The sequence below is a fragment of the Ixodes scapularis genome, unplaced genomic scaffold (genome assembly GCF_016920785.2).
Source record: "Ixodes scapularis isolate PalLabHiFi unplaced genomic scaffold, ASM1692078v2 PGA_scaffold1__304_contigs__length_218370807, whole genome shotgun sequence".
NCBI classification, from domain to species: domain Eukaryota; kingdom Metazoa; phylum Arthropoda; class Arachnida; order Ixodida; family Ixodidae; genus Ixodes; species Ixodes scapularis.
Genome location: NW_024609846.1, coordinates 114,296,586 through 114,324,543, shown reverse-complemented (window position 1 = coordinate 114,324,543; position 27,958 = coordinate 114,296,586). Strand labels below are relative to the sequence as shown.

General features: G+C 45.2%; 1 protein-coding gene across 4 annotated transcripts in view; it reads right to left on the bottom strand.

Moving 5' to 3' along the window:
- LOC8053881 (peroxisomal targeting signal 1 receptor) overlaps positions 1–27,884 on the bottom strand; it is a 31,014-nt gene extending 3,130 nt beyond the window's left edge. Inside the window, exons 1-13 of one of the 4 annotated variants that reach the window (XM_029982263.3) lie at positions 27,276–27,884; positions 27,052–27,090; positions 25,803–25,826; positions 24,257–24,392; positions 22,400–22,595; positions 20,560–20,659; positions 20,220–20,351; positions 5,706–5,839; positions 4,705–4,768; positions 4,471–4,614; positions 2,319–2,389; positions 812–1,012; positions 531–696 (exon numbers count right to left, since the gene is read on the bottom strand). In XM_029982263.3, the coding sequence (XP_029838123.2) occupies positions 531–696; positions 812–1,012; positions 2,319–2,389; positions 4,471–4,614; positions 4,705–4,768; positions 5,706–5,839; positions 20,220–20,351; positions 20,560–20,659; positions 22,400–22,595; positions 24,257–24,392; positions 25,803–25,826; positions 27,052–27,090; positions 27,276–27,371 (1,503 nt within the window). In that variant the 5' untranslated portion in view covers positions 27,372–27,884. The remainder of the gene's footprint in view (positions 1–530; positions 697–811; positions 1,013–2,318; positions 2,390–4,470; positions 4,615–4,704; positions 4,769–5,705; positions 5,840–20,219; positions 20,352–20,559; positions 20,660–22,399; positions 22,596–24,256; positions 24,393–25,802; positions 25,827–27,051; positions 27,091–27,275) is intronic. The other 3 variants (XM_029982264.3, XM_029982266.4, XM_029982265.4) reach the window with 3 other exon arrangements.
- Between the last annotated feature and the right edge of the window lie 74 nt (positions 27,885–27,958).

The following is a 27,958-nucleotide window of genomic DNA, read 5'->3' as shown; positions in this document are numbered from 1 at the left end:
GCATGATGCACGTTAAAGACCTGTGGGATGGTGGTGATATTGCAGCGGCTGAATATCTAACCTTTGGCGGGGACGCCCATTGGGGGCCGACTAACTTTGTGATGTTGAAACGCACGCACGCTACGATTACTTTCGTGGCATCCTCAGTTGGATTAGATTCAAAGAACTGTGGGACACTGAAGGTAAGGTGCGGTTTATTTGAAATCCTAATCTTCGAGCTAAGGCTTTCATGGCACATAAAGTAGGCACAAACAGTGAGCATCGTATGCAAGAATAAAAAAAACTTACTGAGCTCTCTCCGCTAGACTTCCACATTTAAAACCTATGTATCACTGTAGCTTCACTTCCATCACTAAAATGGCAGCCACGGCTTGAAGATTTAAATGTAGCTAGAGGTATTCTCAGACGAAGCATCCGAGGCAGCTTCGCAGAAAGCCGGGCATTCTAACGAGCACCAGCGAAGTGACCAGAGCGAAGGTCACCACGCCACAGAGGAGGCAAAGGGCAACGAGCTTTCCCAGGCCACCTACGTTTGGTCGCACGGTCAGGGCAGCCCTGAAGCAGTCTGCAGCCTTGTCATATTCTCCGGACAAGTTGAAAAGGACGCCCAGACCGCTCTGCACGTCCGGGTCCGGGTCGCTCGGCGAGAGGCGCGCCGCCGCAATGAACAGGTCCCGCGTCCGGCCGTGCTGCTCGCTGCAACGGTAGTGTTTTTCTTGTTACGTACGGGCGTCTCCGAGCGATTCTTTTGTCGCCGCAACTTTCCATCTGCACGTTTCTGTGTGTGGCAGAGCAAAGGGCTGCCTCTCACTTGGACATGATGGAGGAGAGCGGAAAGGCAGTGGGCTCCGAAGCGGCGCCGGCCCCCTCGGCCACGAGTGCCTGGTAGCGGGGGTGGTTCTTGAGCCACTGCAGCAGGGAGTCGCAGGCCTGGGTCTGCAGCGACTCATTGGTGTAGCTCACGGCCACGGCCATCAGCGCTGGCAGGTTCTGGGGGTTCAGCTCCAGGGACCTGGCAACACGGCCAAATTTAAAAGGGTGCACAGGGGACTCCCCACCACAAACACCTTTAAGGGCAACTTTATCTTTTGAATAGAAAAATGGGCATACACTAGTTGGAATGCTTAGTTCATGGTGAAAGTGTAACTAGTTTCGTTTGTGACGTTGTGTGTGGGGCGTGAAATCTGTCCGTGATGTTACATGTCTTTGCAGAACCACCCCCCCCCCCCCCCCCCTCCCGAGTCGAATTTCCAATGTTCCCCCACAAGCCTGACCCATACGTCCACCCCTGCCTGACAATCAGTAATGTAGGATACGGATTTTTTTTTTCAGGAGGGGCTAAAGGGGTTGGGATATCCATGTCTTGGGGTGCTGGGGACGGGAGGGGGGGCTGAAGTTCCATATGCCCCTTCCCTGGCTCCGCCACTGCTGGCAACAGCTGAAGCGGGCAGACCTGAGAATCAGCTTTGTGACATGCAGGCTATTCGGGAGGAGACCCTAGTGGTAAAGTTGAGTACTAAACACGTGGGGGCAACAACAACACAAGTTATTTGCCAGTGTTCCCGATGAAGCACATGGCCAACGTTGCTGAACCTTGTGTTGGCGTTCAGCTCGGCCTCGCATTCGATCGGCAAAGCATCGGTCAAGTACGGGTCCCGACCGATCACCGAAGAAGCACTCGTGCCCAATCTGCACTTGGTCGAGGAAGACGATGTAAAGAAGCCTCGTGTTGGTAAACACCGAGCTCTGTGGAAAACCAGCTGGACGAAGTGCCCCCCTATGATTCGACATCCTCATCAACTGAAGTTAGCCCTGCTTTTCTATTAAAGATTTAGTCTTTAACTCAAAAACCTTTTGGGTTTAGTACCTACAATTCAACTGGCAAAGGCTGCGGGGCCCGTCTTCCAATCGAAGCATCAAAGTGAGGCACGTGACAATGCATTGCCGTAATGCTCTCCTCTGCGAGCAAGTTGCGCCGGGATCGAGTGTTGACCATGAAAAGATCTCCTTGCAAGACACCAGAAGATGTACAAAATTCTTTTATCTCGATTAATTAAGCGGTTAATCGAGGTGAATAGGTAGAGTATTTGAGAGCCTAATTATACCGAATGTTATAAATTTTCCTAAACAGGCCCTTTGGCAGAGCCCAGTAGGACATCAACCTTTTTTTTGTGCAATGCATCATTTTTTGCAGAAGTGATTTGGCCTGTATAAAAAAAAATGGAGACAGAGATCAGGTTTATGCACATTTTAGCAAGCCCACGAACAAAGGCCCTTTGTTTTTTGTCTAGATAGATAAAGAAGTCTTTGGAACCTACTTTCTCAGGGCAGCAATCGCAGCTGGGTCTTGCTCGTTTTCTGCCTGAGTCGTTCCAAGGTACTGCCAAGCCTGTAAACAGAGAGAGAAAAATATTCGAGCACCACAGTGTGGCATACTTTCTGCCATCTGTCCTGAAGGTCGGGGGAATGTGCACATTGATTGAAACAACTACTAATTATCTCGTTAAGCTACTATAAAAAGAGGTCTATGTCACTTTCATATACCGTAATCTTAGCATAATTCTATGTAGGAGTTACAAGCATTCAAAAATTCAAGCAAACTTCGAAAGCATGGCATTCATTATTACTAGTCATTTGAGATGTGTAAAAACATATTGCACAGAGGTTCTTTGAAACATTCATGCAAAGTGTATTTGTAGTTATATCAGCTTGAACTTTAGAAATATCTAGAACACAAAGACAGAAAGGACAGGATATGACACACAGCTGACTACCAACGATTTTTTAGTTTAAACTTCTTCTTTGCGCTTTTGGTCCTTCTTTTTGAGTCCCAAGTGGAGCACAATAACCTATTATACAAATTACCCTATTCCACTAATAAGGATCACTCCCGATATTTACACTTATACAAAAAATATGTACAAATCATTTGCACAGTATTCCCCGCAAATTATTGTTTTTGAACTAACCCGCCACAAGCTCGTGCTGTTGTTGTTTGGGGCGTGACATTCTTTAGGTACTGTCTTTCTTTTTTGTGGACGGTGATTGATGGCGTGCTGACACAGTCCTCCGCGTGCTCCTCGATGGCGAGCGCCTCGAGCATTTCGCATGCATGAGGATTGTTGTTTCTTCCAAGAATGGTGGTGCTGTTCAAAGCTACACTGCACTGGCATGTCCTCCAATGAGCTGCCAGATGTCCTGCCGCTGTTCCCTTTAGAGACGCTGCATGCTCACGGGCTCTGTCGTTGATACAGTGTATTTTTCTGAGCTACTTGCCAAGTGTTTGGTATCATGCATGCCCCAGACGAGCAAGAGAAGCAAACGCCCACAAAGCAGATGGAAGGCCACTGTGGGATATGTGCAATCCTTTATTTTATGCACAAGTAGTGACGGAAAGGAGTGATCACACACCGCACAGCCACTTTGCGTTCCTTTTCCTTTTGTAGGAACTCTCGCTTTTCCACAAGTGGCGTATCAGCTATGCACGTCTCGCATTATGCTTGTTGCACCACACAGTGCAGTAATGCAACCATTTTTGCAGCAAAAGCAAAGCCGTTAAGACCAACAGCAACCAAGTTTTACCTTTATACGAAGCTTGTCCATAAGACAAAAACTGTTCTCGATCCCATATTTTTGTCTGTGACAAGTATTCCTCACTATAATATAACTATGGAAGACCTAAATTTACTTTGTTCAAGGTGGGCTTGAATAGTACTGGAATTACATAGACAGGTGTGAAAAATCACAACCACCATGTTTTGGTAGTATACTGTACTATATGCTATTTCATTACTACATTCATATTTTGTGACAAATACGGTAGACCTTGTAGACAGGAACAACGCGAGTCCACTTAATTACTTTTCATTGGGGGGGTTCATCTATTTTCCGCAAAGTTCTAGTAGGACAAATCCCTAATCATGAAAACCAATTCCGAAGGTTTGCATGTCCTACTCTACTTAAAGGTGACAAGTTTTGTACCTGCGCCGCCCTAATCCTCAGACTTTCATTATCCTAACGATGACCGGTTCCATTCAATTTATAATAAGCAGCCTGTCCTTATTAGCTTGCCTCTTCCACCCATCTCTCGTTCCAAAAAGTTCAAGTAGAGTCACTAAAGAAGCTACGCTTAGAGTGTCTGTCCCCCGTTCCCCATTACCTCGTGAGTGCCGCCATTTTGGTGCTTAGGGCAGAGCAGATGCAATTGACGATACTTGCAATTTGAAAATGCAAGCTCCCAAGCTTTAGATACGGCATTGGGAGGCTCAGGCAACATCTTTTTCTCCGTTGCAGACCGTTTTAACATTTCCGGAGGACGGAAAAGCATTTCCAACAATTCCAGGTAGAGCCTCGGATAACTGGTAACAATGATTTTCGGCACCAAGATGGGCAAAGTGTCGTCACTCTGAAGCGTAGCTTATTTAGCACCTCTAGTTTCGGGGACAAACCATGGCTGATGATGCACATCACCTCCACGTGCTGCGGGTTCTTCTGCACCGCCGCTTCGAAGAGCAGCACAGCGCTTGGAATGTCATTTTCCTGCAGCTTTTTAAGCCCTTCCTCAAAGGGATTTTCCACGTCTTCCAGGGGATTGTCCTCCGCAAATTTGTACTCCTGCAACGACAACAAAGGGTGGAGTTCAAGTTCAAATTGAGCGGACGTCGCGCCATTGGGCACCAAATTGGGAATGAGACGTCTACTCACGCGATAAGGCTCCGAGAGGTTCTCGTACTCAGAGAGCCACGGGTGTGAACTGGGGGTTTCTCTGCTTTTCATGTTGTCGAGCAAGAGGAAAACATGTATGACCGTTAGTGAATGCTGGCTGATAAGAAAAGTTCAGATAAACAACCTCCGACTCTTGAAAAGGAAATACTACTTAAGTTTTCATTCTTTCCATTATTTCTGCCTGATGATCACAAATGGAATTCAGCGGGTCCCGTAACACATGCGCGTCCCTTCTTTGCCCAATGGACTCCTCATTGTGCAGTTTGAGTGGTTGTGAACTGGTACTAATTCCTATTACCTAGCAGCCGTATACTATATTGAATATATAGTATACCACACTATACATATTGGTATATAGTATAATATAAACTATAGCACCTACTACATAAACCCCTCAGCCATTCTTTATACTTGTAGCAACTTTAACCATAAACAGCTTCTTTTTTTTTTATTGCACGTGCGGCCCTGGTTGCATGCATCTCCACTATTGGTCTTCCATTTTTATAAAATATGTGCAGTAAAACATTTACAGCACATGTGCTTCTCTAAGCTCTGCATGAGCCTGGGTCGTCCAAAACAGCCAAGGGGCGAGCGAGGGTGCGCGGAAGAGCTACACTCGTCCTAAATGGTTTGGGGATGGCTCTAGGTGGACAAACTAAACTTGTCCAAAACAGTTAAGAGGTTAAATAACTAGGTGGCCTGAAATTCCCCCAGTTAAGGCAGTTATGACTCAGAGACATGGGCCCTGATGGTTAAACGGGCACACAGCAAAAATTGGGCCACTTTAAAGATGTGGAAAATGTCAAGTTAAAGCAATATCTTCTTTGCTGCATTATCCATTATCACTCACAAATCTGAAACCACATACCCAATAACACTGACAGAAATATATTTTTATGCAAGACATGATCAAACATACAGTCTAAGTGACAATATTGCACTCATTCTAACTCCCCATGCTGATTGCTGTTCTAGCCTACCTTGCCATTTGGTCCCATTCTTTCTGGAGATTCTCCCAGAAGTCAGCATCACTGCCCTTTTCTTTGTCCTGGGACAGGAATCCGTCCACCCACTGATTTGCAGTTGCTGCAGCCGCACTTGCAGATGCGGCGTCCTTGGGAATTCAAACAAATTGTTCCAGGAATTGAGACGCCTTATAAGAAAAACAATATTAAACCCTGAAACGGGTCCTCACATCCTACACTAAGGCTGGTATCAATAAACTCCAGCAATAGATTGTTTTGAAAAGTCAGAGCCACCTAGTGGCAGTCTCAAAAGCTTCAATATTTTTATACTCCAATGGCAGCGATAGAAAAACAATGCCACCTACATCAAGCACCCTCGACTTCAGGAATCGAGAGCAACGTTCAAGGACCAACTTGTTAGAATAAATACCTCACTTTCGGCTTTATGCTCTTGAAGACGTCCGCTTTTCCAGGTATGAAGAAGCTGTGTAGTGCCACCATTAGAGCATTAGGTTTGCCTCTGACCAGGGTGAATAGACTGACTTTTGAAAAAGGTCCATTGAATCAAATTAGATTAGGTTGCTTCTAGCTATAGCCTAAGACTACCAAATAATGAAGCCATTAAAGGAAGCTGTCCCTTTTATATGCGACTTCCACATCATCGCATCGTGCTAGTGGTCACTGCTACTTGTTCTAGCCAACAGAAAAATTGCTGGTGCGAAATGTATGCTGCAGAAGGGATGCGCTCAGCAGCAAGGCCACCACAATGGGTGCTGATGTGATGTCAATGCAAGCCACGTGCATGCTTAGTGTCACTTACAGAACTACATTTTAGACAAAACAATGTGGTATATTATACTCGTTTGCACCTCAGGAACCGTAGTAAAAAAAGTTTGGCTCCTCGGTGAGCATTATTAACTTACCCCTTTATGTAAGAGAATTAAGATATATGCAAGTCTACAGTATTTTAGATTAGACAGATGCTATCATATCAACACGTACACACTTCAAACGCCAAAAGAATCTTTTCTTCCTTCAACAACCAAATCTTGTGAGAACGTACTTTGCGCGACTTATGAACAATGCAAAAATCTTAACTTTTTTTCTTTTAATGAAAACGATCATAGATGTTATATAAAAACATGCTATCAAACACTTTGTTTTTAGTGTCTGATGTAAAATATATTGTCCGTTGACTTCAACAGGAAACAGTCCGTAATAAAAAATCTCTACCGTGACGACGCTTTGAATCTCGAATGTAGCCTATATTGACTGCTAACTTCAACAGGAAATAAAATGCATCCTATTAAAGTTATGATTTTGAACACCAAATCTTTAGAAGTAAAAAAATATACAAAAATTTTAAAATAATAAAAAAGAGGCACTTTCTGCCCCCTTTCCATCATTAAAAACGTGAGTTGCAACAACTCCATCTTGAACATGCTCAAAACCACAAGAAACAAAAAGATAAAAGACGATATTGTGCAACTCCTGACAATGCACCCACTAGCACCATGCTCAAATGCAAAAATGTTAGTTTCCTTTCTTAAGTGTGGGGTAAAGGTCAAAAGATTATACTTATGGTTGATTTTTTCTCCAGTCACCGAGATGTTTGCCATTTGTCTCTAAGCACAATAAAAAAAGAGAAAACTAGCTAGGGGATGCCGTAGAAGAATCTACACAGTTTTAAAAACCTGGAGACGACGGACGAAAAAAAGGACAAACACAAAACGTCTCAAACGCAGCTACTAAAATTTATCGGCACAATCGTAATAAAGCATCTCCCACCACGTCTCACCGCACTGATCTCTATGACAATTGCTGGATCGCACTTCCCCACTTGATCGCTGCAGCGTGAGTGAAGCCGCCGGACGGCCATCTTGCTCATAGAGAAATTGTGGTTTTGCTAGCGTTGCAGAGGCTGGCGGCAGCATGCTGAAGAAATGTTTTCTACTCCTTCGTCGTCATTCGCCAAAGAAGTTTTTTAAAACCCTGAGTAAGGATGTACCTCCCCCCTCCCCCTCCGCCCCCCCTCCCCATGTTGGAGGGTGGGATGTAGGTATGTCTTTTTTTTTTGTCATTAGACGGTTTACAGAATACCGCGCAACAGTTGCTCATTACTGATCAGTGGTCCGGCTCATTATAAAACACAACATCAAGTTTGAGCGCAGCTTGCCTAATTGTGATTGGTCAACAGATTGCACATGACCATATGGGCCACGCTTCAAAGATTGTCAATCTCGCCGTCTTGCCTTCAAAAACCATCCTTGCTCCACAGTGTTGTTCTTTTTGTGCTGCCATGTGATTCATTAGAGTAGATTTGGAACATAGCCATTGTTAATAGTGCATAAGAGCAATCGTACAGATTGTTTTCCTCCCTTGATAGCAAATCGCCAGAACAGCTGGACGATCCAGAACTCCATGGCCGATATATGATGCAAAAACATCTACACGCGACACACCTTCAAAACTTTGCTGCAGCGCTGATTCTTGATCGGTATCCAAGCGTGCAAAGGCACAAACACACAGCACTTCAGCGTGCCAAGGAAGCTTTGATCATGCCGCGAGACCGGCAAAACTTGCTTTCGACGAGTTGTGCCTTTTTTCCTGCGGCACTGCGCTTTCGTAAAAATTTCCACGTGTTCTCATCGGCAAATCTCATTGCTTACACAGGGTCTTAAAAAACTTCTTTGGCAAATGACGACAAACAAGTAGAAAACATGTCTTCAGCATGCTGCCACTAGCCTCTGCAACGCTAGCAAAACCGCAATTTGTCTACGAGCAAGGTGGCCATACAGTGGCTTCACTTGCGGGAGCGGGAAGCACGATTCAGCAATTGTCATAGAGATCAGTGTCTCACCACAAGTTGCACACGCCCCCTGACCTTAAAAAACACATGGAAAGAAAAATTTTTTAAACAGCCTAGATTGAAAAAGAATGTAAAAAAATGAATTTACAATGAAGAAAAAAATATTTTTAAAGCTATATTTATTCGTGATGGACCAAAACTGCCAAACTTCAGATTCGGCAAAGTTTGGGACATGCAGAACTTTTGAAGGAAAGTTTGGCAAAGATTAGGCAAAAATTTGGCAAATGTCTGCGCACGCACGAGAACGCGAAGCGGCCATAGATTGCAAATGGATGCCGTGCGGTTACCGTCGTGCAGTGTAGTACAGCCAACGGTTATGGCGAGGTGTGGAGTAGGCAACACGGTAGCTGTGCGTTTGTGAGCCTTTCCGATTGCTGTTCTCTTCAATATTTTCTGCCTCAAGAACAGAAGATCAACAAGGAATTGAAGCAGTCCAGTGAGCAAGTGACAAATGATGCGATACATTCTGGATAACGTGATTTTCATTTGACCTTTCTAGTAATGCAAAGAGGTAGGTGAAACATACTGACTGACAATTACTTTAATTAAAGCACTCCTCGCAATTATAACAATCCTGTTTTCGGCTCACAAGCAGTTAGCACCAAAACAAAGTAAAATTCCTTTTTAATTAGCATTATTTTGCGGTTCTCACATACCTGCATAAAACTAAACACAGAACAATCTTGTTCGACATCGCACATCCGACATTCCTAACTCTTCCCATCTGTCCTAACTGTGTGTGTCCTAACATCAGAAACCGGCATTTTAGAAGTTAGAGACGAGACGTTGCGAATATGGGACACACTCTTTTATGCAAAGCTGACGTCAAGTGACTGAAATAAAAAAAAAAATGCATATTTACAATAATACTGTTATCTCTTCTGGTGAAGGCACAGCAAGCGTTGCATCTATTTTCGCAGATCGTGGGTAGTAGCAGGTGCCTATCGTGACTGTGCCTGCTATTACCCAACCTCGTTGTCAAACCACTTCTGCAAAAATCACTGTAAAATTGCCAGTAAACACACAAAAATGACACCGATACAATTATCTTGTAGAATATCACCTTATTTAGTAATCATTGTATCGATATGCATTACATGTTGCATTTAAGCCAAGAAAAAAAAATCTTTTTTCGCCAGGAAAAATTAGATATCAGCGTTAAGTCTGGTAACAATGTATTTTTGCTGAACCTTTGCCAACGTTACTAGAACCCCTCAGTTGGGAAACTGCCATAGAGCCTGCTCTGAAAAAGTGGCGCCGATCCTTACCCCAGTACCGAACTAATAGACCCTTTCCGAAAGTCAAGTCTACCCACCTTGTGCAGAGCCAGACCCGACGCTCTAATGGCGGAACTACACTGTTTCTCCACACCAGAAAAATCGAACGTCTTCGAAAGCATAGAGCAGAAGAAGGAAAAGATGTTGGTCGTTTCACGTCACCTTCGATGCACGAAATCGAGGGTGCTTGACTTAGCCGCGCATGATCTCCTATCACCGCCATTAGAGCGGCAATATTGGAGCTTTTCGGACTGCCACAAGAGGACTCTGACTTTTGAAAAGGGTCTATTGTGATCGCAACGCTGCCCTTTCTCCCGCAGCGGCCACTCCGTGAACTGCACAACTGCATTTACTGGTTCCGTTGATTCATGGCAGGGCCAGTGGCGCCATCTCGAAGGGCCATCTTGCAGTAGCCATACAAAGCAACTTTCATGTTTCAACTTGTCACTGAAGGGTGGCGCTGTTATCGTATTTAGCTCAGTCTCGGTGGATGCCAGCGGCCCAGGTTTCAAGGGCGAGTTTCCCAACTGAGTGTTTTAGTAACGTTGATCTTTGCCGAATATTTAGAAAAGTTCGGCAAAGGTTTGGCTTTGCCGCATTGTCAATTCGGCAAAAGTTCGGCCCATCACCAATATATACGGAGCGAAACAAATTTGTGGTTGGCAACCGCGGGAGTCCCTGATGGTCACATGGTAGACCTAAGCGCCACCGCTGCAAAGTCACGCCGCCGCCGCACATTGAGAATGGTGTGCCGACAGTTCAACGCGTTTCTCCACGCCGCTGCCGCCGGAAGGGAACTCTCCGGTGCACCGCGGCCATCAATTTCTGACCAGCGTACAGGTCTATCACGTCTGCTTGTGCTTTTTCAGGAGCTTCCTTTGGGCTTTAAAAGTTACTTATTAAACTTCGTTTATTGTTTTGCTTCAAACGAAGATAAATAAGTAACTTTTAGAGGCCATACGAAGCTTCCGAAAGAGCACAAGCACCATGCAGTGATGTGATTGGCCTAAGCCGTTTTGGAGCACCTTTTGGAGCAGCCAAAACAGTGTTCTGGAGCAGCAAAAGTGGCCTTTGGAGCAGCCAAAACAGCGTTTTGGAGCAGCAAAAGTGGCTTTTGGAGCAGCCAAAACAGTGTTTTGGAGCAGCAAAAGTGGCTTTTGGAGCAGCCAAAACAGTGTTTCGCAGCAGCAAAAAGTGGTTTTTGGAGCAGATTTTTTTATAAAAACAAAATATTTGTTTTAAGTGCTGGACAAAGGAAGGGCACTTTGCTCGACACAATAACCAAATAATGGTCAAGTTAGACGACCTGGGAGTCTTTCAAGTTGTTAACTGAAATGCCAATGACACAACATATTTTGCAATGCTTCAGTTAAATGATACATATATATGTACCCGCTATTGATAAATAAGAACCAAATTGCACATATTAAATTTATTTGAAAATGACCAGTTTAGTAGTAAATATGAAAGCATAAAGTTCACTAGTAATACAATATAATAAATTGAAGCAGTATCCGACTGATGAAACACGGAACTGCTGCAGTGCAATACGAAACTGTACACATGAAAAAGGTGCAGTACGACTGGTGGGTGCTTTTCCTTTTTGAAACTTTCTCCAAGGCTGCTGCAAGCCTCCCTTAGCTTTCGGCAAGTAATGAATGTCCACTTTCAATGTCTCCAAAGAGACGTTGAGACACCCCACAAGTGTACAGTGCTGTAGGCATTGCCGAGCAATTCCAAAACGTCTCCCACCGTTTTACTGGTTCCCGACATGCCAGATTTTCGTCAGAAGCAAGCAAATGTAAAGCAATGGATTGCAAGCGTCCCGGCTGGTATTTCTGTCGTGCAATCATGTTCGCATGCACGTGAGGGCAACTTTGGCAGCTTGCAGTTGCACGCACTTCGTTATGCGAGTGGAGACGGCTGTTCGATCGAAACCGAAACTCTGCCACTCCGCTCCGTCGCCATCAGGGGGGCTAAGTTCGGCACGGAGAGATCAAAGCGAGCTTTCTGCCAAACTCGCCGCCTGCCGCCATTGGTCGGCGCCGTGCATTACGACACGCGCCATCACTCCCTAGATCGTGACGTCAGAACGGAGGGTTTGAGGCGGTCGGAGAGTGGCGTATTCGGAACTCGCGGCGAGATGCTGTGTCGTCATTGTGACGTGGCAAAAGCCGCCGCGGATAGGAAAGGCTTGCCGGCTCCGACCTAGGCGAGTTTGGGCGAGTTGGGCGCGAGATGAGGGAGAAGCATCCAAAATGGCAGCGTATTTGTTCGTGTTTCGCCTTCGGCGTAGCTATTTAAGCCACGCCAAAGTGTTTGACATGAACGACGTTGATTTTCAACAACACTATCGCCTCTCGAAAGCATGGTAAGGTGGCTTTGCGATGAACTGCGTGGCGAACCGGGCTTGAGACGATGGACCGGTGAATGGACCGTCGTCCCCGTCGTGAATCCTACATACAAATTCTACAAAGTTAATTCTAGAAACAAACGTTTTTACGGCAATCTGCAATCAGAAACTCAATTTATGATTACCTACAGGCTTTTACAATTTTTTTTTGTTGGTTTGCTGCACTGCGTGGATGCAAGATAAACGCACTTGATAAAATTGAAACTAAAACCGATGTTAGAAGAAAAGCAATGTATACATGAATGGCGCAGACTAACAACCGTGTAATTTCTTTCTAATCTTTCTCCCTCCACACCGTATTTTTACAAACAAATTAGTCGTTAGTTGTTTATACAGCAGGAGAACATGGCGACATTGTCACCCCCTGTAGATAAGCAATTTAGCCAGTGCAGTACGACTGCTAGCGTGGGGTCTTTAACGTGCACCACGCAGTAGTGATACACGAATGCACGCCGGTACGATGTTCATCCAGATCGACACGTGCAGGGGTGGGGATTGAACCCAAGATCCTGGTTTCCGCAGCGCGAGCTTTCGCTTTACGTGCACCCTATTCTGAAAAACATTGTGGCTGTGTGGCGATGTGGGGGGAGAAAGATGAGAAAGAAATTACACAGTTGTTAGTCTGCGCCATTCCTGTACGTTGTTTTTCGTCTATTCTCTGCTTTCTTTATCAAGTGCGTTTTTCTTGCATCTACGCAGCGCAGCAAACCATCACAATGTCTAACCACCTAGCCCATATCCATTTGTATAACTAGGATCCGTGCTGTTACCGATTCTTATTTGTCATTTACGATTTCAATAAAAAAATTGGGTTCTGTGTATGTTTTTACAGCCTAAAACTTGGCCTGCCTCAACGGGCGACGATTCTCCCAGCTGTAGATGAGAAATTTAGTCAGTGTAGTACAACTGCTAGCCTGGGGTCTTTAACGTGCACCACGCAGTAGTGAGTGATACACGAACGCACGCCGGTACGATGCTCATCAAGGTCCAAAAGGGCAGGGGTGAGGATTGAGCCCAGGAGCGGAGCGTAGGGACAAATCGGAGCTACGCTGGGGAACTCGCCGGCCGCCGGGGGGGGGGGGGGGGGGGGTCGGAAATGTAAGAGGAGGAGTGGGAAACTCGCCGAGGCAGAGTCAAAAGAAGCTCCTCCCCTCCCCCGTTACGTCTTATCGGAGAGATTCCCGCCGAAGGCGAGCTTAGCGTATGCAAAATGTAACAATCCAGCATCAAAAAAAAAGAAAAACAGTCCAGCGGCGCGTGCTTGCCAGGCCAGTATGCGAGGCATAAGTTAATTTAAAAGGTTAAAAAGCGCAAACAAAACAAGGACAATAAAGCTAATCAAAGAAAAAAAAACTGAGCGCATCCATGCAAGACATCGCGAGTCAGGGTCAAAAAGTTCTTGGAGCGCTTTGTGCAACAACTGAACTCAAGATAAACAAGCGCTCTGTGCGGGTTCAGCGTGCAGACATTGCCATTTTTTTGCTTTAGCTAACTTGTCTTAAACTTTCTTTTGCGACAGACTTTTCACGTACCGGCGTCCCTCTCAAAAGAAATCCCACCGAGAGAAACCTAGGTAAACAGCACTTCGACACAAGAGACTTTGAGCTAGAGGGATTTTTCTAGTAACGTTTAATTTAAACAAGGACAGGATTGCTGATTACCCTGCAGCTGTCCTTACGTTTCATTTTAGAAAGCACCATATCTGCAGCAATGTGTGGACGGGAACACCCGACGTCATAACCAGGGTGACTGGTAGGCAGGGACCAAAAATAGTTTTGCCACGGCCGTTTTTTTCCGAGGCGAGTGCTTCAGATCACAAGTAACTCCCAATGCGGAAAAACGTGGTTTCGTTTTACAACATGACGGCATGGCTGGTACCCGGCAAGCTAGCGTCGGGGCGTCCATATACGCTTGCATCTATCGTTAAAGGGGCAGTGACACCCCGAAGGTCGTATTTATTTTTGGGCGTCCATATACGCTTGCATCTATCGTTAAAGGGGCACTGATACCCCAAAGGTTGTATTTATTTTTATAGTCTAAAACGATGCAAGTTGCAGTCGTAAACTCGCAAAAAAAAATGCATCGCGAAAAATTTTTTTCCTGCGCGCGCCTTTTTATTTTTGGCGTTTCATTCTCCTGCCTCTCGCCTCCTCGCTTCTTTTGGTTCGTGACGTCAAGAATCATGAAATTTAGAAGCTTTGTAGGCAACATCTCTATAACATTTAATAACGGCAATCCTAATGCATGTTTTTTAACGCAATTGTGAACGCACTACGGCCCTTCTTTTTGAAATACCAAAAATCGGGAGTTTGTTGTGGTGCCGTCTCCTGGATTTGTATCCTCCAACGGAAAACAGGCGACACCGCTCAAAACCGGTCCGCCGCAACGCCGGCGCTTGCTCCTTTCCTCCTCGCTTTGGGTCGCCATGGCAACAGCAGGGAGTGGTGAAAGAAAGTGGACTCTCAGGACTCCGCAATATTTGACGTCAAGGCACCGGCGCCGATCGCGCGGGAACTTCGAATTCGGCATTCGGAAATTGTTTTTTTACTTCACAAATACTGAATTCCCAAATTTCAAATTTTGAGGATAATGTCCCGGCATCGTTTTCAATCGTTTCGGATAATAAATAAAAATATGATTTTGATGTGTCAGTACCCCTTTAAAATATTTTCAAGAGGATGCGAGACGAGACCCACGAGAGCGCGAAATGAGGAACGGCGGGAAAAGCCATGCGAGACCGGATGGACGATTGATGCAGCATACTTTGTGTCGGGCGGTCGCTTGCGCCACCTAGCCCACGCGTGCTCAATTACGGTACTCAGTTTAGTTTCGGTTTTGAAAGGCGACCAAAATTGCTCCTTTGGCGCAGGCTTGGCGCAGATTTCCCATATTTCGGCGAAATGTAGCAGGATGTAGCAGGGTTAGCCCCTTGGCACAGTTTGGCGCAATTGGCGCAGCAATCACATCACTGACCATGTAATAAATAGCAACCACTTTTCCGCGGGCGCCAAATACAAATTCGCTTCACGCCTTAAATATAGCTCTAAAAACTTTTCTTGTTTGTTGTACATTCATTTTATAACTTCCTTTTCCCATCCAGGCTGTTTAAAAAAAAAAAAATTTCTTTTCCCTTGTGTCCTTTAAAGGGGAACTCCGCCGACATTTTGGGCTACCTAATCCAAAGGCATAATCTGAATGCGGATGGCTTCCTGATTCCGAAATGCTACGTCGTTCTCCCAGATTCACTCTAGTTAATTAAAAAAGTGATATTTTGTTTGCTGCCGAAACCGAAACATCGTTCTCCCTAGTTTTTCCCCAGTTTTCCCCGCCGCCCAAGCGTGACGTCACTTGTGTGCAGCGAGGCGCGCGGCCGGCAATCGGGTACGCTCGTGCCCGCCTTTCTCGCGTCTAAGAGGAAAAGAACCTGGCCGTTCGTGCTGTTTGAAGTAGATAATTATCTATATTTGCACAAAGTATGGCCTTGGCCTACGTGCCTAACTATAAGAAAGTAAAAAAATAAAAGAAAAACGGAAGCAATTGGAATTTTCATAAAACCGTTTTTGCAACTCGCTACGCTCAAGCCGCGGCTCGCTAGTTTCGTAATATCATCAGTAAACCCGTATTCCTTTTATTAGAAGATGGCTGGCGAAGAAAGGTCGAAGGGTCTCGCAATACATTTTTTGACGAATTGTCAAAGCACCGCGAAAAATGCTCGGAATGTGGGTACAGATGCCCCACACGGTCGTATGACCTGAAGGAACCTGCCATTTGTTTTAGATCTCCTTTTGAAAAGTTGCTGTTGCAGGCGTCAGCCTGCAACAGCTCATGTGGCATGTGGCATGAATATGCTCCTTGGTGCTTAAGTAATTTAGCAAAAGATCTGTAGACCATTTCTGAAAAGCGCTTCTGGTCGATGCCATTTTCAGCGTTCGTGTGTGTGGCGCGTACATTGCTCGTCTTCCAAAGCGATGAACATGTTCAAGCTGTGCTGGGACCTAAGACATGTAGACTGTGATTCTCGTAAACAATGAAAGGTATAGAATGGAATGAACTGCATTCGTGTAGATCAGATGGCAGGTTACTGGTCATGATGATTGTGTTAAAATGACGATTAAAAGAACTTCGCAAACACCAAGCGAAACATCAAGGTGCAATGGAATTCATTCATTAAATCATTTGTTTATTTTCGGTGCTCATGGACAGCCTGACGCCTTGGTAATGATGCACAACAAAATGTTCACAGGTTAGTTACAACGTCTTGAAAGCTACGAAATTTCTGTTAAAAACATCAATATCTGCTCCCCTGAGGGTATTGTAGAAGTGTTGAATACGAGTCATGGGACTGGTTTGGAATGTGTATAAAATACACAAATACACTGTTCATCTCAAAATAAAGAATATTTGCTTGAAGATACAATAGTGTGTGAGGTACAGAAATACATCATAAATCTTTTAATAAAAATAAGTTAACAAAAGTTGCTAAAAAATATGTACCCGTATTTTTTCTCTTTACTTTTTGAGTAGAATGCAACGCGTTCAAACACCCGTCCACGAGAGCATTTGGGGAAAGGGTAATTCTATATAAGATTTTTTTTAATTAAGTTGGTTTAGCACAGTTTTTATCAGCTGTAAATCTGAATGCCTCCCCTCAACAATATTATTATTTTCATGGTTAAAAAAAACTTTTCAGCCCTATATAAAATTCCTCCGCAATAGAATAAACTAAAGACGTTTTCACCACTTTTTCTGCAAAGGAGATTGCACGCCAACCATTTAACAAACCAGGCAAGGCTCTATCGTATTTTAATGGAGCTCAAAACCTGTTTCATAAACCTCTGTAATAGCAGACAGGAATAGCATTATGTCGAAATTCATGTCTAAATTCAGTCTTGAACTTTGTTTAGACGTTTCACTTCTCGTCTTAGCCCGAGCTTAGCCCTTGTCTTAGCCCAAGTAGCCCGAACTAGATTCGACGTCCGAAACAAATATAGTGTTTATAAAAGAAAAAAAAAAAAAAAATCAGTGAATTAATTGTGAATAACAAACGTGACTGTGCAAAATGTCGACTATAGTGCTAGATCGTGTACTATATTTCTCAATATTATTAGCGCCCTTGTTTAGACGGGTGTCGTAATGGTCACAGCCGGCTTGAGTTTGCGCTTGCCGCTCTTGAAGCTGTTCCAGCTGCTGAAGGAAACTCAACTCGCAGCACGCGGCTATAAAGTATTCCGAGCAAAAGTGAAAATGTTCCTTGTGACACTAGTTTTCTCGGCACACAGCTCGCGCAAAAGCACCTTGACGCGGCTGGCCTCCATTGCTGCCGGGGAACGCTTTTTTTTTTTTTCTCCCACGAAAACAAGGGTAAAAAAAGAAGCTTTTTCCCGGCACTGTTTCTCCAATTTATCGCGGAGCACATATTGCTACCCGCTGCAAGGGAACTTTCAACCTTGAAGCTGCGGAAAAATTATCTCGATCGCTGGCGTCCGGAAAGCCACTTCGCGGCTGCCCGAGTCGATCGTCCGCCTGCACATTCGTGACGTACGCGGGTAGGGAAAAGTAGGGATTTTTCATTGTTGCCAGTAGAGAGTTGCCTCCTGGAACCCTCGCGGCCGGTGTAACTTGAAAATGCAATAACTTCACGGAAAATTTTTCTTTTCTTAAAATATTTTGGTTATCATTTGAGAAAGGGTTATTGACGCGGTCTGCAAATTTCCAGCCAAAACGAAGTCTACCAAAAAATCGGCGGATTTCCCCTTTAAAGGGACACTTGACACCCCCAAAATATATATTTTTTTTCCAAGCGATTTATTATGGTGTCAGAAGACTACCCAATAAATATTTTGCTACAGCATCACATATATTTTAATACATTAAAATAAAAAACGCAACTGCTAGAAACCGAAACTGGACTGGGGAGGAAAAAGAAATGTAGAAAAGGAAAGAGTTGCCGGAAGTCACGTGGCTACACACGACCACGTTTTCTCTTTCTTTTTGTTTCCCTTAGTTTTTCTGGCCCTGCAAGGTACCTAGAGAAAAAACGCGCACATCGCACACGAAAAACACAAAAGTCAAGCACTTTGTACTTGACATTTCCATCTTTTTCAAGCTCCTACCACTTCGTGTTCGTAGGGCAAGCGATGTCTTCAGCCAGAAGGAGGGGGCAACGAGTCGGCGAAGCCTTTGTGCGAATCAGTTTGGTGGTCGGGCATGTTGTACGGAATAAGTCTGAATTGTTTTGATCGGTAAAAGATTTCTTTTTCAAAGCTAAAGAGACTTGCCGGTACCGCGAACAACAGTTCTGAAGTAGAGGTTCCACGCCCATCGACCCCCGCCGTCGTTTAGTACGTTTCACTCAGTCGTCCAGCCCGCGACTCCCGTGATACGACACCATGTTGAGAATTATGCATAGAAGGCACAGGGTGCTTAAAAATGTCTCTGCAACTTTTGTTTTAAAATAGAAGCCAGAAAAAATGGGTATTATATATTTTTTTCTATTTTTAATATTGAGTGTGTGCCTCTGATGACCCACGACTTTGATTATATTTAGCGTGTGTGTTTAAACCATACAGAACGGTATGTGACCACGAAGAAGAGAGTGAGCACGACTCAAACCGGCCAGTTCTTGATCGGCGGTTTTCGGGCGAAGAGAAAATTAATTTCGAGTCGCAAATTATGTTCTGGGTAGTTGAGCCCTCACATGTCATGTACAAATAAAAACCTTGGTAAGCATAAATACCCTGTCAATATCCCTTTAAAGTGGCCCTGCAACGATATTTGCTTGGAATATGATTCACTTTGCACGAGCTTACTGGCACTGATGGGACCCAAGTACACTCGCACGCAATGCCACTGACTAAGAAACTGCTTTGTTGCAGTGTAATTTCAAGGACAAAAGCGAGCGCTTTCTTTCCATCTCTCCTTTGCAAAACTTGATGACGTAACTGGGAATTCACAGTACCCCCATAGTGACTATTTGTATGTGGCTCATAGGTTGGACTCAAACATTGCGTGAGCACTCGATTCGGGCTCGTGATAATCAATAGCGCGAGAAGCATTTGGGTTGTGGCCCGTGACCAATCGCTGCAATGATGACAATAGCCGAACCATAACAATGTCTGGAACCCAGCGCGTGTCCTGTGCCTTGCCAACCCCGCCGCGCGGCTATGATCAACATTGGCAGCATAATCAGCTCCAGATCACGTGGCCGCTTGCTCTGGCTGTGAGTTGAGAGCATGAACGCTGCTCGTTTTTCTTTAATCCTTTCTGCGACTTCTATTGTGTGTGGTGAAAAACGAATGCGCGTTTAATCGGTCATTAACGTCAGGGATTCGTTCTAAGCGGTATTTGCGCAAAGTGCAAAAATCGTTGCATTTCCCCTTTAAGCTAGGGTACATTTCAAATCTGCCAATAAGTTTAGTAGCTGCGTTTGGGCTCTTTTAAGCCGCTTTGGTGGCTCCAAGGGAAAGCGCCGCCGGCCTATAGATCCCCAGGTGGCGGGTTCGAATCTTGACCGAGGTACCCGCAATCGGATGGAGGTTTATTGCGGAGAAGGCGCCGTGTAATTGAGCTTTCGGTTGCCTGTCAAAAGATCCCCAGGTGGTCTAAATTAATCCTCAGTCCTCTGCTGGGGCATGCCAGATGCCCGTCCTGGCGTGTAAAACCCCCAAATTCGACTTTCTTTTTAGCTGTTTTGAGCTTGTCCCCATTTTCGTCCGTCGTCTCTGGTTTTTATAAAATGTGTAACATAAACCAGTTTGCCTGTCTACTTACTCTACCTTCAAAGAAGAATATAGCCCACTTTTTGAATGAAGCAGGTACATCAGCTCCTCTTTCGTTTACACCACAAATGCAAAGTGAAACAATGCAAAAGAATGCTAGCGAGGGCTTGAGCAAACGTCCAATGCGGTTGAAGCGACTACTCGTTTTCGACAGCCTGCCTGACACCTCCAAGCTCCCCGTCGTTTCTTTACCTGCGCTTGCTGCTGCTGCCTCCGCTGCTGCTGGGCCTCAACGAATTCTCGAGTAAAGTCTTCAGCTTGAGCCGACACTGGCTCGTCTAAGCCCGCGCTGCCTTGGCTTAGCTCCTTCACGAACTGCATGAACTACACAGACAGTGACAAAGAGAAGTTCATTGCAGCAGCGACTCCTTGATTGATTCGTGGGCGTTATCAGTCAAGTAATTCCAGATGGGTTGCCCACACAGAGTATAGGAATACTACGGCGAGATTCTGGAATTGGGTTCTGAGGCTAGCGTTAGGTGCAGTGCCACTTTGATGAAAATGCGGAATCTTTGTAGAATTTTATATTCACCTCCGTTTCCATCATGACGTCGTCGTTGACGCCTTTGAGGAGCTCCCCTGCGACCTCGGATAAGCTTTTGTTTCCTTCCGCTGCCTCGGTCCATGCACGACTGCAAGTATTGTTACATTGGTGTCAAAAAGTGAGCACCTCTGGCTTCATAGGCAGCTAGGCTTTCAAAAGCCACAAAGACCAGATCAAGTTCGTTTCGCAACTCCAGTCTGCAATTCGCAGCACAATGCAGAGTGACTGTTGAGCAAACCTCGGCATATTTTTTCAGAGTGTGGTAGCAACTATTCAAGCAGGGACTGCGGCAACACGCCGCAGTCCCTGCTTGAATAGAGACTGACAATTTCAAGGCCTCACTGAGGCACCCAATGTTAAAAAGAAAGGTAGGTGATCAAAATAGGCACATTACATGTGATTTAGAGACCTGTATAGTACTACGCTGAAGTTCCCAGACGTTTTCAGGGCCCTCTACTGGAAAACAGTAAGGCCTTATGCAATAGACACATTAAAACAGGAAAGCCAATTCTGTTGACATAAGAGCTTACTTCAGAGCTTTTATCTGTTAATAGTCTCCCGTCTTGTTGTCTTGTTTTGTGTCCCTGTCTTTGAGGCGTTTATTTTTCTTTCGATGTATACCAACTAGCCTAATTATCTATTTTGCTCCCCTCTCCTTAATCCTTTTCTACTTGCCCTGAATATCCCATTCAAACATATTTTTGCTTAGTCCAAGTTTCTACTTTCTAATAGAGTGCAGACATCGAAGCATGGTGTACAGAAGTAACAAGTATATATACTGATGTCATGAAGACTATTTGCTCGAGCTGGTATGAATGATAGAGGTTCCAAAATGGCCAATAAAATGTACTCAAATGTAAAACAGTCCTTCTGCATTGTCACACTTTGACACTAGCAGCAAAGAAATTGAGCAAATGGATTATTTGCCACACTCCTCATCGCAGTAATGAAATGAGGAAGAGTGAGGCTGACAAGATGGGCCAGATTCAGTCAGCGAATGAGATTTGTTATAACCAGAGCATTGCTCGAAGCTGCACGCTAATTCTGTTTCATGAACAAGTTGTCGGCGGTGTGTTTGTCAAATGAATTGTCACCAGTGCTTCAATTCTTCAGCCGAAACATTTGAGCTGTGGGGAGAATGAGGTGTAAAATGTGCAATCTCTACTCTGATAGTACCTTGCTATGGCCAGAATACTGTATTTTCCTGCATATATGCAGCATTTTTTCCCCCCAATTTTCGCCGACGCATTTTATACGACGGTGCGACTTATATGTGGTTTTTTCTCATATGTACTATATAATCAGTTACAGGTTAAGGAACATTTTCACGGGAAAGGAAGGCTGGGGAGGAGAAAGCAGACGGAACGCTGGAGAGAGGAGTGTGTTTCCTCCTCTCCTCTCAAATATTCTGTCTGCTTCCTCCAACCCAGCCCTCCTTTCCCTCGAAAGCTTTTCATAACCTGTAACTGACTATAGTATGGACCTTAACTGTGCAAGGTGTATGCTGTGAGGGTTATATTTTTCGTTTGATTCGTTAGCAAAAATATAGAAATTGGCTCCAGCTTGAGCACATGGTTAAAATTGCACACAAAAAGACGAGAACGGAGGAGAGAAACACGTAGACGACAGACAAGCATTCCTCTCATCTGTTCTCACCTTTTTGTGCCCAACTTTAAACCCGCCCAACTTACTACAGTGTACCAAAGTTTTCGTCAAACCCACAGTTTATTGGGGGCCTGAATCGCGCGGCACAACTTGGAAGCCGTAAAACATTACGACCTGAACCGCCATTTACGACAAAGTTAAGCAGCCGAACTGCACCACTCACCCGGCAAGGTCCTCGCTGTCCACGAGATACTCCTCGGCCCACTTGACCGAAGACACTCCAACCGTCCCCCGGTTTGCCGCAAATTCCTGCGACCAGTCTGCGGCTGTGGCAGCCACAGGATGCGCCGGCTTCGGGGCTTCTGAGGGAGGCAGGAACTCCCTGGCCCACTCCTTGGACGTGCCCAGGCCCCCGGCAACTGGAACAATAGCGTCCCTCCGGTTACGCGGGATGTGAAACTGTCCATTGCACACTGAACAGTGCCACTACAGTACCGGGAGTGCGTCTTCGACCGGTGCGTTTACCGTCCTATCCTGCCCACACATCGAGAATGGTCCCAGAGTGGCAACAAATTGCATCGCAGGGGCCGGTGTGTCATGCTATTGAACGCCGCAGTCCCAGCGGATGGTCATAAAAATGCTGGCAAAAGAGACAAGCAGATGCGGGGATCACTGTCGTGGTGGTGTCTCGACTCGCGTCTGCTTTGGTTTCCATCGATCATCTGGCAGTGGAGACACCCACGGCGGAAAGGGCACCTGCCGCATCTGCTTCTGTGGCTGTGCCGCGACCGGGATCGCAGCAGGCAACGGCATGACACTGATATGACATCAAATGGTGTAAATCCTTTCCACGAGCTAAGTCATGCTCACTCGGAGTTTACATCCGCTTACAACTGGGGCCCGTGCGCCTACCTTTGTGTGGAACATGCGCAAATGGCCAATCATTATGCTCTATGGCAGTGGTGACATGAGTCAATCTGAACAACCTTTTCTTATGAAAGCTTACACTTTAAATAAATTGTAAACAAAAAAGGAAAAACACAACTGTGCTCATTTCCCTCATACCCGTGTGCTGACCGAAGCATTCTCAGCGATGGGTCGCCCAAATTCGCCGCTGAGGCTGCGACTCTGCGGTAAGCGCACGTCGAAATCGAGTTTCTCAATGTTTCCCCTACTAAACTGGTTGTTTTGTGGAGCCAAACGAGCGAATTTATTTGCAACAGGCAATGCCTTTGGCTGTCGTTGACCAGAAAAGTATGTGAGCACCCAACAGTGGACAGAGATCAGTCTTGGCTCAATCTGATTGGTTGCCGTGGCACTGACAGTGCGCCTTTAGTGGTTCCATTTGTTGCTAGGGTATATCCTCCCCTGAATGTGATGGGAAAGAGTTTCGAGATAAGAGACATCAATGAGCTGTGCTTGGCATGTGCGTGAAAAAGGCTGTCCAAGTGATCACCTTCGCATGATATGCGACAAGTGCGTCGTCTGTCCTACCTGCGCTTTAACTAGAGCTTATCAGTGCTGCTACGCATAAACTGTAATGCTTCGTAAGAGTGCATGTTTACATTCAGGTTAAATGAACATATATACTAAGAAAACTGCTTTTATTTGAATGATGTCCAAACTGAGTACTATGTGGAGTTACAGCCTGGGTTGTTTGTGCTATGGGCCCCCACCCACCCTCAGAAAGTGTACGGAGACAACCGATCCAACGTAACGAGCCGAATGAATGACAAGGTCCAGAAAATGTTCTGGGCTGGGTTCCGAGCAAGTAAAACATCACTCAGCGTCCAGAAAAATGTGCAGTATTCAGCATTCAGCAACATGCACACAGCATTTTGTGCACAAGCATGTCTCTGATTGTCATCCACTAGGCTCTTTCCATAGATTACAATGACTGACCATGAATACCTGCGCTCCGTAACACAGTAATTCCATGCAAGCAATGTTTGTAAAGGGTGAAAGTAAACGCAACATTTTTCGCCCTCATAAGAAGATGCGCTGCAGGTCACTGTGTCGTTTGGAGCAACGAGGCAAAGAACCCAGACAATGAAAGAGGGAGGAGAGGCGGCGCAGTCACCTGGCTGGGGCATGCCCTGGTAGACTTTCTCGATGTCCTGCATCTCTTGGAGCAGGGCGGCCATGTGGAAAGTCTGAGGCGCCATCCTCTGCCGAAGGCCGGGCCCATGTCTCTCGGCCAGAAACTCGTCGACAAGCTGCGCCAAGTTGCACACCCGTCCCTCAAGCGTCATGCGTGTGTTAAGTACCATTCAAAAACCTATGCTTTAAAGTAACCACACTTCAGCCACGCTTAGCCCCTTAAAGGGCAACTCCGCTGTATTCCAAAGATTTCGAGATAATGAGTGATTTCACATTAAAAAGCCCTAGTAAAAGACACTATGTCATTTGGTTAACGAAAAATCGGGTATACACTTTTAAACCTAATTTTAAACACGAGCAGAAATCGAAGCCGAATCTTCGGCTTCGTCCGGCAACATTGGCCTCGGGCTACCAAGAACATGGCTATTACGTGGTACGAGATGTCAAATGATCCTCCATGCAACGACGGGCAGGATTGGGGCAGGCGTGTGCCAGGTGCAGGTGTCGTCTGCACAGCATTCTTCCCCATGTTTTGGTGTCTACGACATTTGACGACGTCTGCACAACTGCAGCATAAGTTTGCACACATAGTGTCCATAATGTGGACGAAACTCCGAGAAAATAATCACAAACGGTGAGACGAAGACAGCAATTGTGACACAGGAGATGGCGGTAACAGTGGGACCATGGCGGGGCGGCCGGATGGCCACCAAGAAGCGCACTGCGGAGGCACGTACGCCAATCGCGTGGACACTGCTGAGCGCAAAAAGGAAACATTGCCGACTTTCCCCGTTACGCTTCCCGGGAGAAGTAAAAACAAGCAAAAGGGAGCAATGGTGATGACGTTTAGCTCAAAGTTGGCTTCGCCCACGCCATAGCCTTGATTGCGCTGTTGGTTGCGGCTCAATTCGCCCACTCGAGTCAGCCGATTTCGGCAACTTGGCGAGTTGCAAAGCTTGCCGTACCGTTTAAGAAACATTCAGACAGAACTACGTCGTAATATTCGACGTGTGATCTTCCTAGGTGATACTGAAGAGGACTGCATTGTTTTTTCAAAAACAAAAAATCTTTCAGCCTTTCTACTCTGTTAAAGAAGGAAGAGCAGCAAAGCTGTAGCTTCTGTTCTCGGCGGTGGCTTTCCAGGCAAGTGATCTGTTCCTCTTTCGCAAGGGAGTCTGAAGCGCTCGATGCAGTGGAACTTTAGGCGATAACAGCCTCGCGGCCGTTGCGGAACCATTCGCGCTGCTGCGCACATCGCTGCTCGTTTTGTTAATGCTCTTCTTCTTCTGAAGAAATGTTGCCGCCATTTATGAGCAACACTTCTGCATCTTCTACAAACGTGAAAACAATCAGCTACAGAGCAAAACGATATTGCCTAAGCTTGCTCTGCGCTTGCTATGCACCAAGTACCAAAATGGCAGCACCCACAAGAAAATCGGGCAATGGAGTGCCTGTACTTTAAGAGTAGCTTCTCCAGTGGGTCTAGTCATGCCCAGCACCACTCTGCTGGTGAATTCTGTAGTTACCTCTGCAGAAGTGCCAGCTTGTGCCTGCAAAGAGAACCAGAAGGAATCTGTTTAAGCCTGAATAGCAACCAACTGATCGAGGCACGCGGCAAGTCATACAGATTGCTTCGTGAGCTGCGCACAGTAGAGACGCCAGTATACGTATACAACGCATGACCAAGTACAGTATCGAGAAATCAATGCAGGTTACAAGACTGGGACATTAAAAACAATCCACAATTCACGTAAATATCTTACAGCAGAAATATGTTTCTAGAAAGGCCTCAGTATGCTTTCAATAATGAAGGTGCTCTAGAAAAAAAAGTAAAGTAGATAACGTATGCATTTTTTTTTTCCTCTTCATCCAAACACTTAAAAAATTATGTATGAGTCATAGGTTGTGATGTCGGTTTTGCGAGAAACATGAAAGGGTCAGTATTTTACACGCCGCCGCTCGGGAAATCAAAGCACTGGTCAAAGCTATGATGTGTTGTGCATGCCCTTATTCTGTTTTCCCCTGAGTATTTTTGCATTCTAACCTTACTGCTGCCATCATACCCTTCAGTTCATTGACTCTCAAATTACTTTTTCTTTTTATTATTTTGAACTCATCAATGTGGTATATCATTCAAGCTTTTATTGTAAGCCAGTGTCGGGCTATGTCGCATCCATACTCCGGCGCCTATTTGTTTCATGTGTCAAGCACTTTGTAAAGCAGTATACTTTGCTAAAATTTCAACTACATCAATCTTTTATCAAATGCAAGAACTATAAATCTATATATTGCAGTGTTCGAAAACCAGCCTACTGAATCACAACACTGGATTCATTTGTGTCGAGACCAAATAGCAACAAAAACGCGCTACACATACAAATAAAAAAAAAAAAAATTGGTTGCAGGTTTTTTTTTTGTTTTAAAAATTTTCTTTCATATTTTTACACACCGCTTGACTGACTCACAAATCAATTATAGGTACACGGTGCAGCCGGAAGGACCAATACACTTGGCACGCCTTGCAAAATTTGCGTTCCAAACATACCTGAAATTGGGCTTGCAAACACAATTGTGCAGGAAGTTTTATGTATCTTTTTTAAAGCTCAATTCTGAGGTAGTGAAATATTAAAAACAAAGCAAAATCGGAGGCGGTGTATTGAGGGGGAGAGAGAGAGGGCCTTGCATTGTCCTTGCAGCGTGTGAAAAACGACGGGGAAAGGGTGAGCAGTGCCTCAGCTGTTGAGTACGGTTGTGCGTCTGTACATTGATTCTTACCGAGAGTGGACGACCGTGTCTTTCTCGGATGAGTCCTTCCTGAAAAACAGCACGTTTAAGTCCTTTGAGAAAAGCAAGTTTTTTTAAATGAAGAGTTCAGTCAGAAAGGATAAAAACAGATAGGACCAAGGCAAGAGCGTAGTTGCATCTGCGCCTTTCATCCAATCAGTTTTTACCGCTTCTAATTGAAGCGTACAGGCGCGTAGTACGTGAAAAGCCCTTACCTGCTGTAGCGCTCTGTCTTGGCTGACGTGACCCGTGAGTTTCACAAGCGCGTTCGGGGCGCCGCACTGGGCCTCAACCAGATCGCGCAGAGACATATTACTCCCCGAATAAAAAAAAAGCTAAAGCAAATTGAGAACCTCGAAGTGAACGCTGCACTTGCTACTGCGACGACTTCCTTCAAGTCGCAAAATTCGCCTGCTACCAGAATTTGGAACTCGCCCCGAATCTCATTCCTAAGTCAGGTTTCAATCTGATTGAACCGTGAGTGTGAGATTAACGAGTACGCTCGTGACAATGCGAGTCGCTAATTTACGTGGATTGAATTTTTTAAAGGGTTGATTAATTAAAGAGTTGCTGATTGTCGCTCAATAAGTGGTCCCGTGAGCAATTATGCCCCGAAGCTGGGCTTCGTTACGCAGAAAGCACTGGCAGTGATACATACGTTAATCCAATTTACAGTTACCGTACAAGCGCTGATGAGTGCCCAGTGCTCCGTTCTTGATTGTTTTTTTGTAAATAGTCATGTTCATCCACCACATCACATCGCTACGGCTGATCGCTCATTTCGCTCATCACCTGCTCGCGTACCCTCGAACGCAGCCAAACAGAAATAATAATTTTTATTTATTGTTATTTAAATGAGTATTAATTCTATTTGAATGGGTATTTTTATTAATTTATT